The 15,064-nt window shown below is 43.8% G+C and overlaps 1 protein-coding gene across 1 annotated transcript; it reads left to right on the top strand.

Annotated features, from left to right (window-relative positions):
* The first annotated feature begins 1,820 nt into the window (after positions 1 to 1,820).
* On the top strand, positions 1,821 to 14,383 carry SUV39H2 (SUV39H2 histone lysine methyltransferase). Its single transcript, XM_074168548.1, has 7 exons — positions 1,821 to 1,839; positions 2,906 to 3,051; positions 4,030 to 4,701; positions 6,486 to 6,632; positions 8,228 to 8,357; positions 11,268 to 11,383; positions 13,372 to 14,383. The coding sequence occupies exons 1-6, from the start codon at positions 1,821 to 1,823 to the stop codon at positions 11,375 to 11,377; spliced, it is 1,224 nt and encodes a 407-aa protein (XP_074024649.1). The 3' UTR covers positions 11,378 to 11,383; positions 13,372 to 14,383.
* Positions 14,384 to 15,064: the final 681 nt, after the last annotated feature.

The raw sequence follows: 15,064 nt of genomic DNA, 5'->3' as shown, positions 1-15,064 counted from the left end.
ACCCTGGCATCCTCCATTCTGTGGGGCGCTTTTCTAATCTGTATGTCATCATATATTTGTTTGGATCTAAGCTGGCAGCTTTTTTCATTGTAGGTAGGGGAGTAGTAAGAAGGAGACGGAGAAGGCAGGTGAAGTTAGAGGATTTGAGGGTCTCAGCCTAATGTGCAGTTAAGGAGCAACAGTTCACCCCGAGGGATGGATATTCTAAAGCAAAGTCATACACTAGAGCCTCAAAACGAGAGACATAAACTAGAGCAAGGGCTGCCTGGCTGGATTTGAAGAAACCTTTGTTCAGTTACCTGTGGTGTTTCACCAGCTTCCCAAGTTGTTTTGTATTTACAGAATGTGTATTTCAATATCTTTTTTTTTTTTTTTTTCTCTACCTCACAAAAGCAACAGATACTGCATAGCATAGATACAAATACTACTGCATTGTGTGGCTTAACCAGCCTAGACACGAGCTTTCACTGAATTTCACTGAATTTTTTAGAGTTGGAAGGGACCATAGAGATCATCTAGTCCAACTCCCCTGCTGAAGCAGGATTGCCCAGAGCATGTCAGAGCATGTCACTCAGGACTGCATCCAGGCGGGTCTGGAAAATCTCCAAAGAAGGGGACTCCGCAACCTCCCTGGGCAGCCTGTTCCAGGGCTCTGTCACCCTCACCGTAAAGAAGTTTCTTCTCATATTTGAGAGGAACCTCCTATGTTCCAGCTTTGAACTTGTGAGTTTTCCTTGAGCAGCCAAGGTGCTGGGAAAGTTCTGCTTCCCTTATCCCTGGGTCTTTGATCTCTGGAAAATACGTAAATAGTTCACCAGTTCATGTGTAAAATTTTCTAAAAAGGGTCTTGGAAAACGTGAAATCTGGTTCTGGTGGGGCAGTGGAGTCCTACAACCCTTCTAAATACAGGTATAGAGATGTTTAAGCACTAGTGAGTGGCCAGACATCTCTGATGGATGTTTTGTTGTGTGTAATAGAACCATAGAAGGATTTGGGTTGGAAAGGACCTTAATCATCTACTTCCACCCCTCCCTGCCATGGGCAGGGACACCTGCCACCCGACCAGGTTACTCAAAGCCCCATCCAGCCTGGCCTCGAACACCTCCAGGGATGGGGCATCCACAGCTTCTCTGGGCAACCTGTTCCAGTGCCTCATCACCCTCAGAATAAAGAATTTCTTCCTGATATCTAATCTAAATCTAGCTTCTTCCAGTTTGAAGTCATTACCCCTTGTCCTATTGCTACATGCCCTTGTAAAAAGTCTTTCTTCTAGGCTGCCTTCTGGTACTGGAGGGCTTCTATAAGGTCTCCCTGGAGCCTTCCAGCCTGAACAACCCCAACACCCTCAGCCTGTTCTCGCAGCAGAGGTGCTTCAGCATCTGATCATCTTTGTGGCCTCCTCTGGACCTGTTCCAACAGGTCCACGCCCTTCTGAAGTTGGGGGCTCCAGATCTAGACGCAGGACTGCAGGTGGGGTCTCACCAGAGCGGAGCAGAGGGGCAGAATCCCCTCACTGGCCCTGCTGGCCACGCTGCTGGCCCTGCAGCCCGGGATGCTGTTGACTGACTGGGCTGCGAGCGCACGTGGCCGGTGAATGTCGAGCTTCTCTCTCGCCCACCCTCCCCACAGCAGCCGCCGCCGCCCCCTTCCCCTCACGACCCGCCGGGCTGAGGCGGTGACCGCCCGCCAAAACCTCTCGCGCCGGGCGGGAAGGGGGCGGGACCCCGCGCGCGCCGGCGCCGCGCTCTCGCCCTCCGCCCCCTTCCGGAGGGGGGCGGAGCCGCGGGCGGGCTCCTCCTCACCCCCCCTCCCCCCTCAAGATGGAGGGATGGCGAGGAGGTGAGGGAGCCGCGGTGACCGGAGATGGGGCCGCCCGGCTCGGGCTTCCCCTTCCATTCTCTCTTGCGCTGGGTGGGACGGAGCGGGGGAGGGCGCGGGGAGGCCGCCCGTCCGCTCTCGGGGCTGGGGGACCCTCTCCCACTCACCCAACTCCGCTCGGATCCTTGCCGATCCCTCCTTCTCCCTCAGCGACCCGGCGGCGGGCGCGGAGGGCCGGGGACCCGACCCGCTTCCTCGGTGGGGGGCTCTGCCTGCTGCCCGGCGGGCGGGCGGGCGGGCGGGCAGGCGCCTGAGGTAAATATGGAGGCGGGGGGGCCCGGAGAGGCGTCGGCCGCCCCCTCGCCGCCTTCCCCAACTTGTGGCGGTGCGGCCCGGAGGCGGACTGCCCCGGGGGCCGCCCTTTCCCGGCCGGGGCGGCGGGGGGGTACCCTGGGTGCTGAGGCGGGGGAGCCCGAGGGTTGCCGGGGGGGAGGCTCTAACCCCCACAGCCCCCCTTTCCCCACCCCGGCGGTGCGTCCCCCCCACCCCGGGCTCTGGCAGGGAGCCGGAGCTCCAGCCATGCCGCTCCGCGTCCCTTTAAACCCGCCGGAGCTGACAAGGCACCCGCGATCCTTCTGGAAAAGCGCTGTGGATCTTTTCTTTCCTCGTCCAGTCACCATGGTTGCGTGGCGAGTGCTCCGTTGCACTTGGCGACCTGCAGATATTTGGCGGTCTCACTGAATAAGGGAGGTTTCCTTGTCGCCGTAGTTGAGTTATGAATGAGATGCTTTAATTGTAGGAATATTATCCCGTTCTTAGTGCAGCTTTCACCTTAGTGGAAGTCTCTGCCATCCAAAATGTTTGTTGTTCTTTATAAATGTGCATACTGTACAGAATAAAAGCGCAGGAAAGGGGATTGTTGATGTGTTTCGCTTTACTCGTTAGGGAAGGGTCGAGTTTGTGAGTTGTACAAGAGACTCGTGAACTGTTACCGCAAATGATGATGTGGGGACTCTGGGATAAGGCGTAATGGTTTCAATTCAGCCGAGACATTAAATAGGATTCTTTACCAATTTTCTTATTGTAGCTTGGTATGTGCCATGTCTAGCTTCACTTGAGACCCTCCAAGAATTATGTAGGAAGGAAAATCTCAGATGTAAATCCATTGGAATCACCAACAGGAATCTAAAGAGTTATGAGGTGGAGTATTTGTGTGACTACAAGGTAGAAGAGGTAAGAGAAACACAGACCAATTTGATCACTCTTTCAGCTGAAATTTGGAAGCGAGCCAAAGGTAGTTTTGCTTACAATATGAAGTAGCGGGCTGTGAGGACAAAGCCCTTGCCGGCATCGAATGAAATACCTTTTACACTTTGAACTGTAAACTGGAAGTGGTATAACTATTGCTTTCGGTATGTTGAAGGAAGGGCTTTTTCTGAAATTACAGAGATGCTAGAATATGAAATGTTCTCGCCTTTGCCTGTCTAGAAGTAAAGCAAAATGCTGATGCTTTTAGGTTGTAGCTTGTTATGTATTATGATGCTTCTCCTTTATTTGCAGGTAACAGTCTGTATTTCTCTCTTGACTGTTGCCGTAGTCTGTTTGATGAAGAGTTAGGGCCATGTGCTGCAACTGGATTCCTACGGCTTCATCGTGCCGGTGAAATTCAGTCTCAGGATTTGGCCTTGTTACAGTTATTTGGCCTTCTTAAAATAAGTATAAAATCTGTGCTTCTTGATTATAAATACTATATTTTGTATTTTGAGTGGATTAGAGTTTTGAGTGGGTTACTCTTTTTGTGAGGACAGTTGATATGACAAATAGTGGTTTTTGGAGATTTTTTGTGAGTTTAGAATTTTTTTTTGTTTGTATGTGATACAACTAGTTAGTATAATTTACTTAACAGCCTCAACAAACTAGCCTCCTCTAGGTACAACATTAGCAATCAGAGTTCATCCCAGCTGTTTATTTCTTTGCCCCTAGAAATGATGCGTAAAGTATCCAAAGTTGTGCCATAAGTTAATTTGCAAGCAGAAAGCTTGATTTTTCTCTTTCTCCCCAAATTTAATTGTTATGGGGACATCAAGACCTTTTGCTCAATATGCCGTTGCTTAATTCCAGAGCTCTTTTGTGTTTGTCTGTGTACTCTGTCATGCTGGATTTCAGCAAAATGAAATGTGGCTAAATCTGTATCTGTTTCTATATTTCAAGGGCACAGCATACTATCTTGTGAAATGGAAAGGATGGCCCGAATCTTCAAATACTTGGGAACCTGAGAACAATCTGAAATGCCCATTGATTCTTCAGAACTTTCTTAGTGACAAGAACGAATACTTGTCTCGGATGAGAGAAGGCAAAGCACTGAAAGTGAGAAACCATGTTAAAGCTTTGCAGCCTGCGGTTGCCGATTACATTGTAAAGAAAGCTAAGCAAAGAATAGCTCTGCAGAGATGGAAAGAAGAACTCAACAGGAAAAAGAATCATAAAGCGATGATTCTGGTAGAAAACACTGTGGATCTCGAAGGCCCTCCCTTAGACTTCTACTACATTAATGAATATAAACCTGCTCCAGGAATAAACGTAATAAATGGAATAACGACTGGCTGTGAATGCACTGACTGCCCTGCTGAAAAGTGCTGTCCAAAGGAGGCTGGATTTATTTTGGCTTACAATAAACGAAAGAAGTTGAAAATCCAGCCTGGTTTGCCCATCTATGAATGCAATTCGTTTTGTAGGTGTGGGCCTGACTGCCCTAATAGGATAGTACAGAAGGGTACACCGTATACTCTTTGCATCTTCCGAACCAACAATGGCCGTGGTTGGGGAGTAAAAACCCTCCAGAAAATTAAAACCAACAGTTTTGTGATGGAGTATGTTGGAGAGGTATGTATTTATCTCATATAGATAAATTCTTTATAATAAAAAAAATATTGGAGATAAATCTTGAGCTTTCTCTCAGTTTTAACATTTACTGACTTCTACTGTATAATAGATAACTTCACTACTTTTGAGTAGTGAAATACACTAAATAAACATTCAAGATCACAGTAAAATTATATTGTCCAGAATGTTCCTAAATTCCAGAGCAATTGCAAAAGGTCGAATGTAAAGAGAATACTTATCCCATATGTTGAAGAGAATACTTATCCCATATGTTGCAAAGAATTATTTTAGATATGTCCCATAATAGTATTTCTAAAGGCAAGTCCTTCCTTTCTTTCATGGCAGTTGTATTCTTCATTCTTCCCTGGTCATCATTATGATTGTCGTTTATTGCTGTTCCCCAACCACAGCTGTTACCAAACTCCCCACCCAGTCTGTCCCTTTTCTGTTTTGTCTGAACTTTTAAGGTAGCATTTCCAAACATTTTATTATTTATTTTATTTATTACTTCTGATTAACATCAAGAATAAGATTTGGAGTGTGGCTGTTACCTGTTTACTCGGTCTCATCCTATTTCAAACAGAGCTTTCATGTTATAAAACACAGAACTGGAGTTATTCTTGAGATTCTTGCCTTACCCTGTGTTTATGTGGTTCAAACTCTGCTCTGCTTCAGGGCTCCCTACATCAGTAGCTCCTGGCAGCGGCTCTGGTCAAGTGTTTCTGCCAACAAATTTGCCTTGCTACTAAGTTGACTCAAAATAATTCCTTCGTACAAATGTTTATGTCTTTATTGTATTTCCTTCATCCTTCCTGCCCCAAATCTAACTTTTTTGTCAGTCATTCAGAATCCTTCTGTTGAGGGGTTAATGCAGGGTGATGATGATGTAATAATGTTGATTAAAGGAAAGAGTGTGTATTTACCCTTTCACCTGAATCTACTTATTTCCTACTGCTGAAAAAGTCATTGAATCTGATGTGTCAGAAAGGCCAAAAAAAACCCCTCTAAAATCTATCCCACCACAGTTCATACCTGTCTTGCTGATGAATTGTGATTTCTTTGCTGAGTCCGCACAACAGAATACGCTTAACGTAACAGGCTGCAGATGAAATTGTTTAAGCTGTTGCTTCTGTCAGAAGTGACTAGTTCTATTCCTTTGGGGAGCTTCTGGGCTTCTGCCTCGTGCTAACCTGATTGCACAGATTCAGCTTTGTGAAGTTTTTTATCTTAAGTTATCATGAATAGAATCTTTCATTGCAGTCAAAAATAGCAGGGAGAGATGCTTATAGAGAGGGAGGAGATGAATACTGGGCTGTAATTATAACTGGGTTGTGAAGATTGATACCTGTTGATCTTCATCTGTGCAAAGGGAGAAAGTTGAAACTTTTATTTTGTGTGAAGTAAACAAGGCTTTCTGAGTACAGTGAAAAAATTGTGTGTATAGAAACTTCAAGGAGAAGCAGTTGGTTGTATCTGTCATCATCAAAACTCTTAATTTAAGAGAAGGTGTTGGTATTTTTTTACCTGAGACAAGGTAGTGCTGTAGACAAATTACATCCAGAGAAGCCTCGATCACTAACAAATTAGTTTAGCTGTATCTCTGTATTCTTTACTCGTTAGAGATGGAATGCTATCTCAACATTAAAAAGCGAATATGGTATTTTTTACTAAGTAAAGTTTTGGGGTTTTTTTTCTAACTTGATGGTGATTTTTTTGTTTTAATTTAGTAATAGTGAATAATATGATGCAGGTTTCTTTTTTTCTCCCTTTTTTTTTTTTTTTAGGTGATTACAAGTGAAGAAGCAGAGAGACGAGGCCAGCTCTATGACAACCAGGGAAATACATACTTGTTTGATTTGGACTATGACTCAGATGAATTTACAGTAGATGCAGCTCGATATGGAAATGTGTCCCACTTCGTGAATCACAGTGTAAGACCTTGTTTTGCATACTAAGAATTTGGAGAATTATCTTAATTGTGACAGAAGTTATCTTCTCCTATTGTAAATATTTCGCCATATTCACAGTTTTTCTGGAGTATGTTTCGTGCCAGCTCATGTCCAGTCAGTTAGATGACATAATATGTAGAACAGAATCCTTAGCCCTACTCGGAGCAGGACTGACTACAAAAATGTGGGAATGAGGTGCTGCCTGAAGTGGGTGTCTGGTAGGACTGGGGCTACCACTGAATCTGCTGGTTCTAGACAACCAAAATATAGGGCTGGTTTGGGTGTGTTTTTTACCATGTACCTAAAAGACCTAACATTCGAGAAGTATTTAATAAAATTAGTGAAGAGTCGAAGACAATAGGAACTGATGCATTATTTTGTAGCAGGGCAGGATGGGGGGTTATGCCAAATTTCATTCCTCAAACATTGGTAGAGGAAAAAGTGAAAATTCCTAGGCTTTCTTTGGTATTTCTCCCCTGTAGATACCTTTTTCCCTCCTCATATCAAATCTCAACTTGCCAGAGAACTCAAAAGTAAATTTTAAACAAGAAGTTTTTGTAGTTTTCTTTCCTGTTCAACTGAAGTACCTAAAGCAAGAGGGCTGAACTGCATCTGTAAAGAAATTACGTATCATTCCTGAACTAAAAATTATTATTTCTTACTGATGTAATGTCTGTGAGGGATGCAGTCAATGTTCTACAAATATAGTAAACTCATGTCTTCAGATTTATGAGCTGATGACGTTTGTATTTCCTGTGGGCTTGCTAAGGAGAGGGATGAAGAAGAGTTTTAGATACAACCAATTGCTCTTCACTTTCAGGAACGGGAGTGAAGTTTTCTTACTCTTATGTGTAAAGTTAAAGGTCTGACTTCACTTCCCATTCTTTAACTTGGGTTATATTTTACTGTTAAAGAGGAAAAAACACGCAGAGTTTAACAGACTGCCTCAGTGACTGCTGACTTCTGACAATCCAGGAAAAAAATCATTAAATGGTTTCTTAGTTCCTGCTTAGAGTCCTTGACCCTCCCCCTGCCACCCAGCCCACAGCAGATAATTCAGGAATCAAGCAGGTTAGCAACTGAAAATGGAAATTTATTCATAACACAAAAATACTATTTCTGGCCTGGAAGCAATGCTTAAACCTAATTACACACTAGTGAGTGTGTGGGGCCTGAAATGCTAGGTTTTTTCTTTCAATTTACGAGGTTTTTTGTGGGCTTTGTAGGTAAATACTAACCTCAGAAGGTAACTTTTAGTTGCTTTGTTTGCCATCTTTTTTATTGTCACCTTTTGAAGGTACCATTATTTTTTTATTAATAGGCTGTTGCGTATCAGTGTAGTCTACTTACTGAATACAGGTTGCCTTCTTGAAAGGAATCTAAGCTATGAGTTTTCTCCTTTAATGCTATTTCAAGACTGTAATTTGTTGATTTCAGAAGATGACTTGGTTTCAAACTTCTGTCACTGAGGGAAGGACCAGTTCTTCCTTTCCTGTGACCCTGCTTTACTTAAACACTTCAGTGAAACTTATTGTGCATTTTTCTTAACAGAAACTACATTAATTTTTGCCTTACAGTGTGATCCAAATCTTCAAGTCTTCAATGTGTTTATTGATAACCTTGACTTGCGTCTTCCTCGAATAGCGCTGTTTTCTACGCGAACCATCAAGGCTGGAGAAGAGCTAACCTTTGACTATCAGATGAAAGGTCTGCAGACTTTAATGCTGTTCTTATGGGAGGTTTGGGGCGCTGGTGGGGTTTGTTGCAGCCTGAGTGACGATAGCATTTTGGGTCAGGCACTGCATCTCCCTAACACAGCTCTGTGCATTCTAGAACAGACGCTTGTTGAGTGTAGTGCAGACAGAGCACACCTAGAAGCTTTTGCGCTCACCTCTGGTGTGTTACCTCCTCCAGCGCTTCACAGAATCACAGAATGATATGGGGTTGGAAGGGACTTCTGGAGATGATCTAGTCCAACCACCCTGCCAAAGCAGGTCCACCCAGAGCAGGTTGCTTAGGAATGTGTCCAGGTGGGTTTTGAATGTCCCCGGAGAAGGAGACTCCACCACCTCTCTGGGCAGCCTGTTCCAGGGCTCTGCCACCCGCAAAGTATAAAGAAGTTCCTCCTCATGTTTAGGTGGAACTTCTTATATTCAAGTTTGTGCCCATTTCCTCTCGTCCTATCCCTGGGCACCACTGAAAGAAGACCGGCCCCATCCTCTTGACACCCACCCTTTAAGTATTTATAAGCATTGATCAGATCCCCCCTCAGTCTTCTCAAGACTAAAAAGACCCAAGTCCCTCAGCCTCTCCTCGTAAGAGAGATGCTCCAGGCCCCTAATCATCTTTGTAGCCCTCTGCTGTACCCTCTCCAGCAGTTGCCTGTCCTCCTTGAACTGGGGAGCCCAGAACTGGACACAGTACCTCCAGATGGGGCCTCACCAGGGCAGAGTAGAGGGGCAGGATAACCTCCCTTGACCTGCTGGTCACACTCTTCCTGATGCACCCCAGGATGCCATTGGCCTTCTTGGCCACAAGGGCACATTGTTGGCTCATGGTCATCCTGTTGTCCACCAGGGCTCCCAGGTCTTTCTTCTCAGAGCTGCTCTCCAGCAGGTCAGCCCCCAACCTGTACTGGTGCATGGGGTTATTTCTCCCCAGGTGCAGCAAAGCACCTTCTAGCTCACAGCAAGGAGTTGTGGTTGGAAAGTCTGACGAGGCAAATTTATTTTGAAGATCTGTCACAAGAATGCTCAAAGGAATGGTCAGGCTACCATGAAAAAAAAGCTTTCCTTTATTTGAATTGGCCTTTCGGGGAAACTACTTTCTAAGTAATCTGCTAGTGATAGTTATAAAGACCGTTGTAACAGCTGAGTGGTCCAAGGCACCATAGGTTTGTCTTTGGATTCTGCTGTCTGTAGGCTTCAGTTGTGGATGTAGGTCCTATGGGACGGATGTTTAGGATGGAAGGAGGGTCCAAAGTTTTTTACAGTGAGAACCGTCGCTCACTGGAACAACCTCTCCAGGAACATGGTGGAGTCCCCATCACTGGAGGTTTTCAAGATGCGATTGGACAGGGTGACAGATAATGTCATCTAGGCTCCCTTTCCCACAAAAGGTTGTACCAGATGATCCTTTGAGGTCCCTTCCAGGTTGGGCTGTTTGATGATTCTTTGATAATTGACCTTTGATTCAGTGTTCAAGGTCAAATTGGACAGGACTTTGACCAACCTGATTTAGTGCAAGATGTCCCTGCCCACTGCAGGGGGTTGGACGAGATGGTCTTTAAAGGCCCCTTCCAACCCAAACCATGACTTGATTTTTTTTTCCAATACAATAAAAAATTCTTGAGGTTTGCTGGGAGGAGGTTTGCTGGTTTGGTGTGTGTCTCAAACTCTGTGTGCAGCCCATTTATCCACAACAGCAATGTCTTGTTGGCCCCTGCTATTTGGATCTCAAAGAAGCCTCTTCATACTCCAGAGCTTTACCTCATTCGTGTAGAAGCTCTCTTGAAGCGCTGACAAATTAATCTTATTTAAATCCTTAAAACTCCTCATGAGGTTCAACAGGGAAAAGTGTAGGGTCCTGCACCTGGGGAAGAAGAATGTTAGGCACCAATACAGGTTAGGTGTGGACCTGCTGGAGTCAAGTTCTGAAGAGAAAGATCTGGGGGTCCTGGTAGACAGCAAAATGACAATGAGCAAGCAGTGTGCTCTTGTGGCCAGGAAGGCCAATGGCATCCTGGGCTGCATAGGGAAGAGTGTGGCTAGTAGGTCAAGGGAAGTCATTCTCCCCCTCTACTCTGCACTGGTGAGGCCACAACTGGAATACTGCATCCAGTTCTGGGCTCCCCAATTCAAGAGGGATAGGGAACTACTGGAAAGAGTCCAGCGAAGGGCAATGAGGATGATTCAAGTATTGGAGCATCTCCCTTGTGAAGAAAGGCTGAGAGAGCTGGGACTCTTTAGCCTGGAGAAGAGAAGGCTGAGAGGAGACCTTATCAATGCTTATAAGTATCTGAAGGGTGGGTTGAAGGAGGAGGGAGCCAGACTCTTTTCAGTGGTTGCCAGTGAGAGGACGAGGGGCAACGGGCACGAGTTGGAACACAGGAGGTTCCACTCAAATATGAGAAAAAACTTCTTTCCGGTGAGGGTGCCAGAGCCCTGGAACAGGCTGCCCAGGGAGGTTGTGGAGTCCCCTTCTTTGGAGATTTTCAAGACCCGCCTGGATGCAGTCCTGAGTAACATGCTCTGACATGCTCTGGGCAATCCTGCTTCAGCAGGGGAGTTGGACTAGATGATCTCTATGGTCTCTTCCAACTCTAAAATTCAGTGAAATTTGTGCTGCCTGTGACGCTAGCGTTCAGGGCAGGCCGCGCTCTCAGCTGACCAGTACGGACACAGAGCTGAGGGTACAAGGCTCGAGTTTGTTGAGCTGTGGATTCTGGTATTTATGCTGGGTGGTGTGTAAGTAGTTGTAACGGGTGTGTCAGCAGACTTTGACGATAGCTTCACACACAGTTATTTTAAGAAAATGGCTTTTGAAGGCGTTTGAATACCTAGCATGGTTTCGGTCTGTCTTTTAAAACCTCCTTATTTGTGTCTGTCCGTGTCACAGGTTCGATAGATCTGACTTCAGACTCTGCCGACGGTCTTAGCCCATCCAGAAAGAGGATCAGGACTGTCTGTAAATGCGGAGCTGTGTGTTGCAGAGGTTATCTCAACTGAGTTTGGGTATCCAAAGTTGCAAATACTTTGTTGTCTTTTCAATGTGTTTTAAGAAGACTCTTCTTTCACACCTATATTCAAGTATTCTTACGTCTAGTGTAAATAAGTACAATGAAAACAAGGCATTACATTTGTAATTGAAATGGCAGCGGCCAAAGAAAGAGATGTAGTGTGGCAGCAAATAGCGGGGATTAAAAATTGATTTTTCTGGGACTGTTATTTAGGAAGCAGTAAAAGGTATGATAAGAAAACTCCTTAAAACATACCTTTATTTGAATATTCGATTGTGAGCTTACAGCCGTAGGCTTTTTAGGAGCTGATTACAGGGGGAAGAAGTGATGTTACGTTATTTTCTGTACCTTGAAAAGTCTGGAGGCATTCGATTTGAATCCTCAATCATCGCTGATGGTTCTTTTGTGTTTTTGTGGTGTAAATAAAAGCTTCAAGAGATTAGCAATAACATTTATGGCACGAGGGTTGAGGGATTAAGGTCAGCCGTCAGACTGTGCCTAAATAAAGGTTCACAGGAATGCAAATTGCAAAATGTCCATCAAACCCCATGCAAGTAAAGCAATTGGCTTCAGCAGATTCTGGATGTAAGATCAAGGTCTCAGACGTTTTTAGCTGATGTTGTTTAGAAGTTTTACAAACAGATATGTATTTTTGTCAGTTGTTCTGATTTTTAGGTAGGGTGCTATAGGAGGTCTGCAGTTCTAAATACCAGATTGTCAGTAGTAACATGCGCCGTTTTCATTGCAGAAATTTGGCAGTCGTTGCTGAAACCAATGACTGGCTTCAGTTTGGAAGCAGATAACAAAAGACTAGGGAGAGCAGCCCGTTGTCTAATGAAGCTGATGCATTATGAAGATATGCTCAGTTATCTGTTAGGTGCAAAAATACCCTGGGAATTGATTTGTATTCACAACTGCTTTTGATTAAGCTTTTAAATACTGTGACTTTTTTTATTTAGGGACAGACTTGTAAGATACTAGGCCTGTTTTTTCTTGTTGCAGAAATGTTAAGTGAAGTTAGACTAGGGGGGAATTTACCCAGTTGCTTTAAACATTTGTAAGATGTTCTTGAATGTAAAAGCTGAGAAATGTACTGTTCTTCAGCTACTTGAGTATTCTTTTTTAATTTTTTTCCTGATCATCTTAAACTTGTCTCGATCTATTTGTAATGTATGCTAAGTTTTGCTTGGCTTCAAAAAACACTGAAGAGCAGTTGAGGGGGTGGGGTTACGAGTGGAGTCACAGCCAAGGTCCGTGCTGCGGGGATGATCCAAGTGCTTTATTCTCATGGATTAAAAGCTTGTAAAACTTGCATATTGCTTACAAATCATGTAAATGTTGACGGGGTCAGGCAGAATAATGTTGCTCCATAAATGGATGCTCGCTATGTATCATAGGTCAGCTCGTTACCTTTATAAGGTGCACAGCTGTTGGCTCAGGTGAATGAAGTCGCGTACCCAGCATATAACCGTTTACTTAATTTGTTAGAAAATGCCTTAACTTTCATGTTAATTACTGGCACTCCCAAGAAGAGTGCTTCAGAGGATAATACAGGTTGGTTATTCCTTAAGAAGCACAGTTGCATTTGCACTGAAGATCCAGCTCTTTGGCAGAAGGTGACATTTTATATGCTACTAGCCAAAACCGGTTTCACGGTTGGGGTGACGAGTGTGGGCCACTGAAACTGCTGTCCAAGTTTTGTAATCTACAATACAGAGAGATACACGCTGAAACAGATACTTTATATTGTTTAATGAATAGGAGGAAGTTCGCTTAGATTTAAAAGTGTTTGACATTACCAGGCTCACCTGTATCCACACGCTCAGATAAATGCTGAATCTAGTCAATTTTTATCATGCCACATCTCTAATGATTTATTTTTTTAAATATATAAAGATGAAGTGGAACGGGGAGCTTTAATGCTAGCAAACTCTAGGTGATCTTACATCATTTGGAGTCATTAGTGCTTTCTCTTGCATGTAGCCTGACTCGGCGATGCATTTCCGCGTGGATGGAGTCCGCAGCTTCCAGCTCCTTAATCCGCTGCAGCCGCAGCCTTCCCTGTGGGTACAGGATGGCGAGAGCAGCTGCCCCAAGAAACGGATTCCTTACCAAATCGGGTTTTCTGGCCTCTCCTGTACAAGATGACATAGGGCTGGTTCGACACTCTTTTGGCCCGTGCCCAGTTTGATTTAAAAATTGCAAGTGAATGCATTTTAAAAGGTAAAAGTCTTCTTAAGTTTTACTTGAGTTCAGCGTCTGCCTTTTTCCCAAGGCAGTATATGTTACCACCAGCATTGGAATAACACTGCTGTTCGTTAAGGATATGTGTGTTACCTCTTGTGTGATAAATAAAGGACTGTTAATTTATGTTCTGGGAGGTAACAGTATTCTGTATTTATTTGAAGTAAACCCACGTTCCCAGTTTCCAATTTGGAGCCTTGAACAGTATTCTATATTTGCATATCCACAGTCCATTGGGATTGCAGTCAGTGAATTAGCTTAACAGGACACTGTGTCGCTTTTAAAACTCCTTTTGCTGTTTTTATCAGTTCGGGGGGGGAAATTGCCAAATTGGAAAAGGAAAAAAAGTTATTTTCAATTTCTTAAGGACCCTATGCCAGCCTCGCTTCTGCCTGTATTGCTTTGTGGTCTGTTAACATCACCACGGCCACCGGGTCAGTTGGTCTATATGCACTTCTTAGAGACTGGTAACCTGTGATCTGTCCTCTAGCTGTTCTTTTTTGTTGGGTTTAATTTTCTTTTTTTGGTAGCAAAAATAAAGCTGCAGGATCACCTGTAAGAAAAGCTATTATCTATTTACTTAATTTCAAAGTTAAGTCATCTTTTGGTTATTTCTGCTGCATGTTTTAGGACTGTGTACATTAGAATATGCAGTTTGTTAAGCTCAGGAACACTTTCTTTTCATAATGTGTGATCTCTAGTATTGCTACCTTCCTATAGTTTTTTGATAAAATAAATTAAATTTAGTTTTTCTCTTGTTGTTGTCATTCTTAAAAAAAAAATATATATAAATCTTAGCTTGTCAAAATTAGCTGTAGCAGTAGAATTTAAGACTGCAACCTCTTAATTCTTGTTCTGTAGCCAAATTTTCTAGCACTGTGTATACTGTGGTAGAGTGACCGTGAGGAAGTCACGTGTTTCCTATTCAGTTTACAGCTGAGAAGAAACGGTATAAATTTATGCTACTGACTTGTCTAAAGCAGAGTGGGTTCCTGTATATTTAAGGACACTGTAAACTCAGCCCAGAACTTAAGTGGATTTTACAGATAAGGAAACAAGCCAAGAGAAGAGATTTTGCTCTGTATGACTTTATTCACAGAGGTAGTTACAACGGCAGCTGTGCTCGCTCAAGCTTGTTAAAAAAAAAAAAAAAGGTTGATAGACCACGTTTGGCAAGTCCGTTAACAAATCCCAGGAAGGGAGCGGGCAAGGTAACGGTGGAGAAATAAATAGACTTGATTATCCTTAAAACCATACATAGATGATAGCAATGGTTTTTTTTCCTTTTTTTTTTCTTCCCTTCCTGTCACTGTTCCCAATAGCCGGATGCCAGCCAGTTTATCATTCATGGATCACTCAAGATGGCAGAGAAACTGAAGATGTACAGAGAGGGGAGAGCTGTCATACTAAAAGTCTGTTTAATTCTTTAGGA

The sequence above is a fragment of the Numenius arquata genome, chromosome 2, assembly GCF_964106895.1.
Source record: "Numenius arquata chromosome 2, bNumArq3.hap1.1, whole genome shotgun sequence".
NCBI classification, from domain to species: domain Eukaryota; kingdom Metazoa; phylum Chordata; class Aves; order Charadriiformes; family Scolopacidae; genus Numenius; species Numenius arquata.
This window is presented reverse-complemented; position numbering and strand designations above follow the sequence as displayed.

Bases quoted from the DNA above. Each gene is read 5' to 3' on its own strand.
- SUV39H2 (XM_074168548.1), top strand. The intron at 6,633-8,227 runs GTAAGACCTTGT...TTTGCCTTACAG, and splicing joins CCCACTTCGTGAATCACAGT to TGTGATCCAAATCTTCAAGT. The intron at 8,358-11,267 runs GTCTGCAGACTT...TCCGTGTCACAG, and splicing joins CTTTGACTATCAGATGAAAG to GTTCGATAGATCTGACTTCA.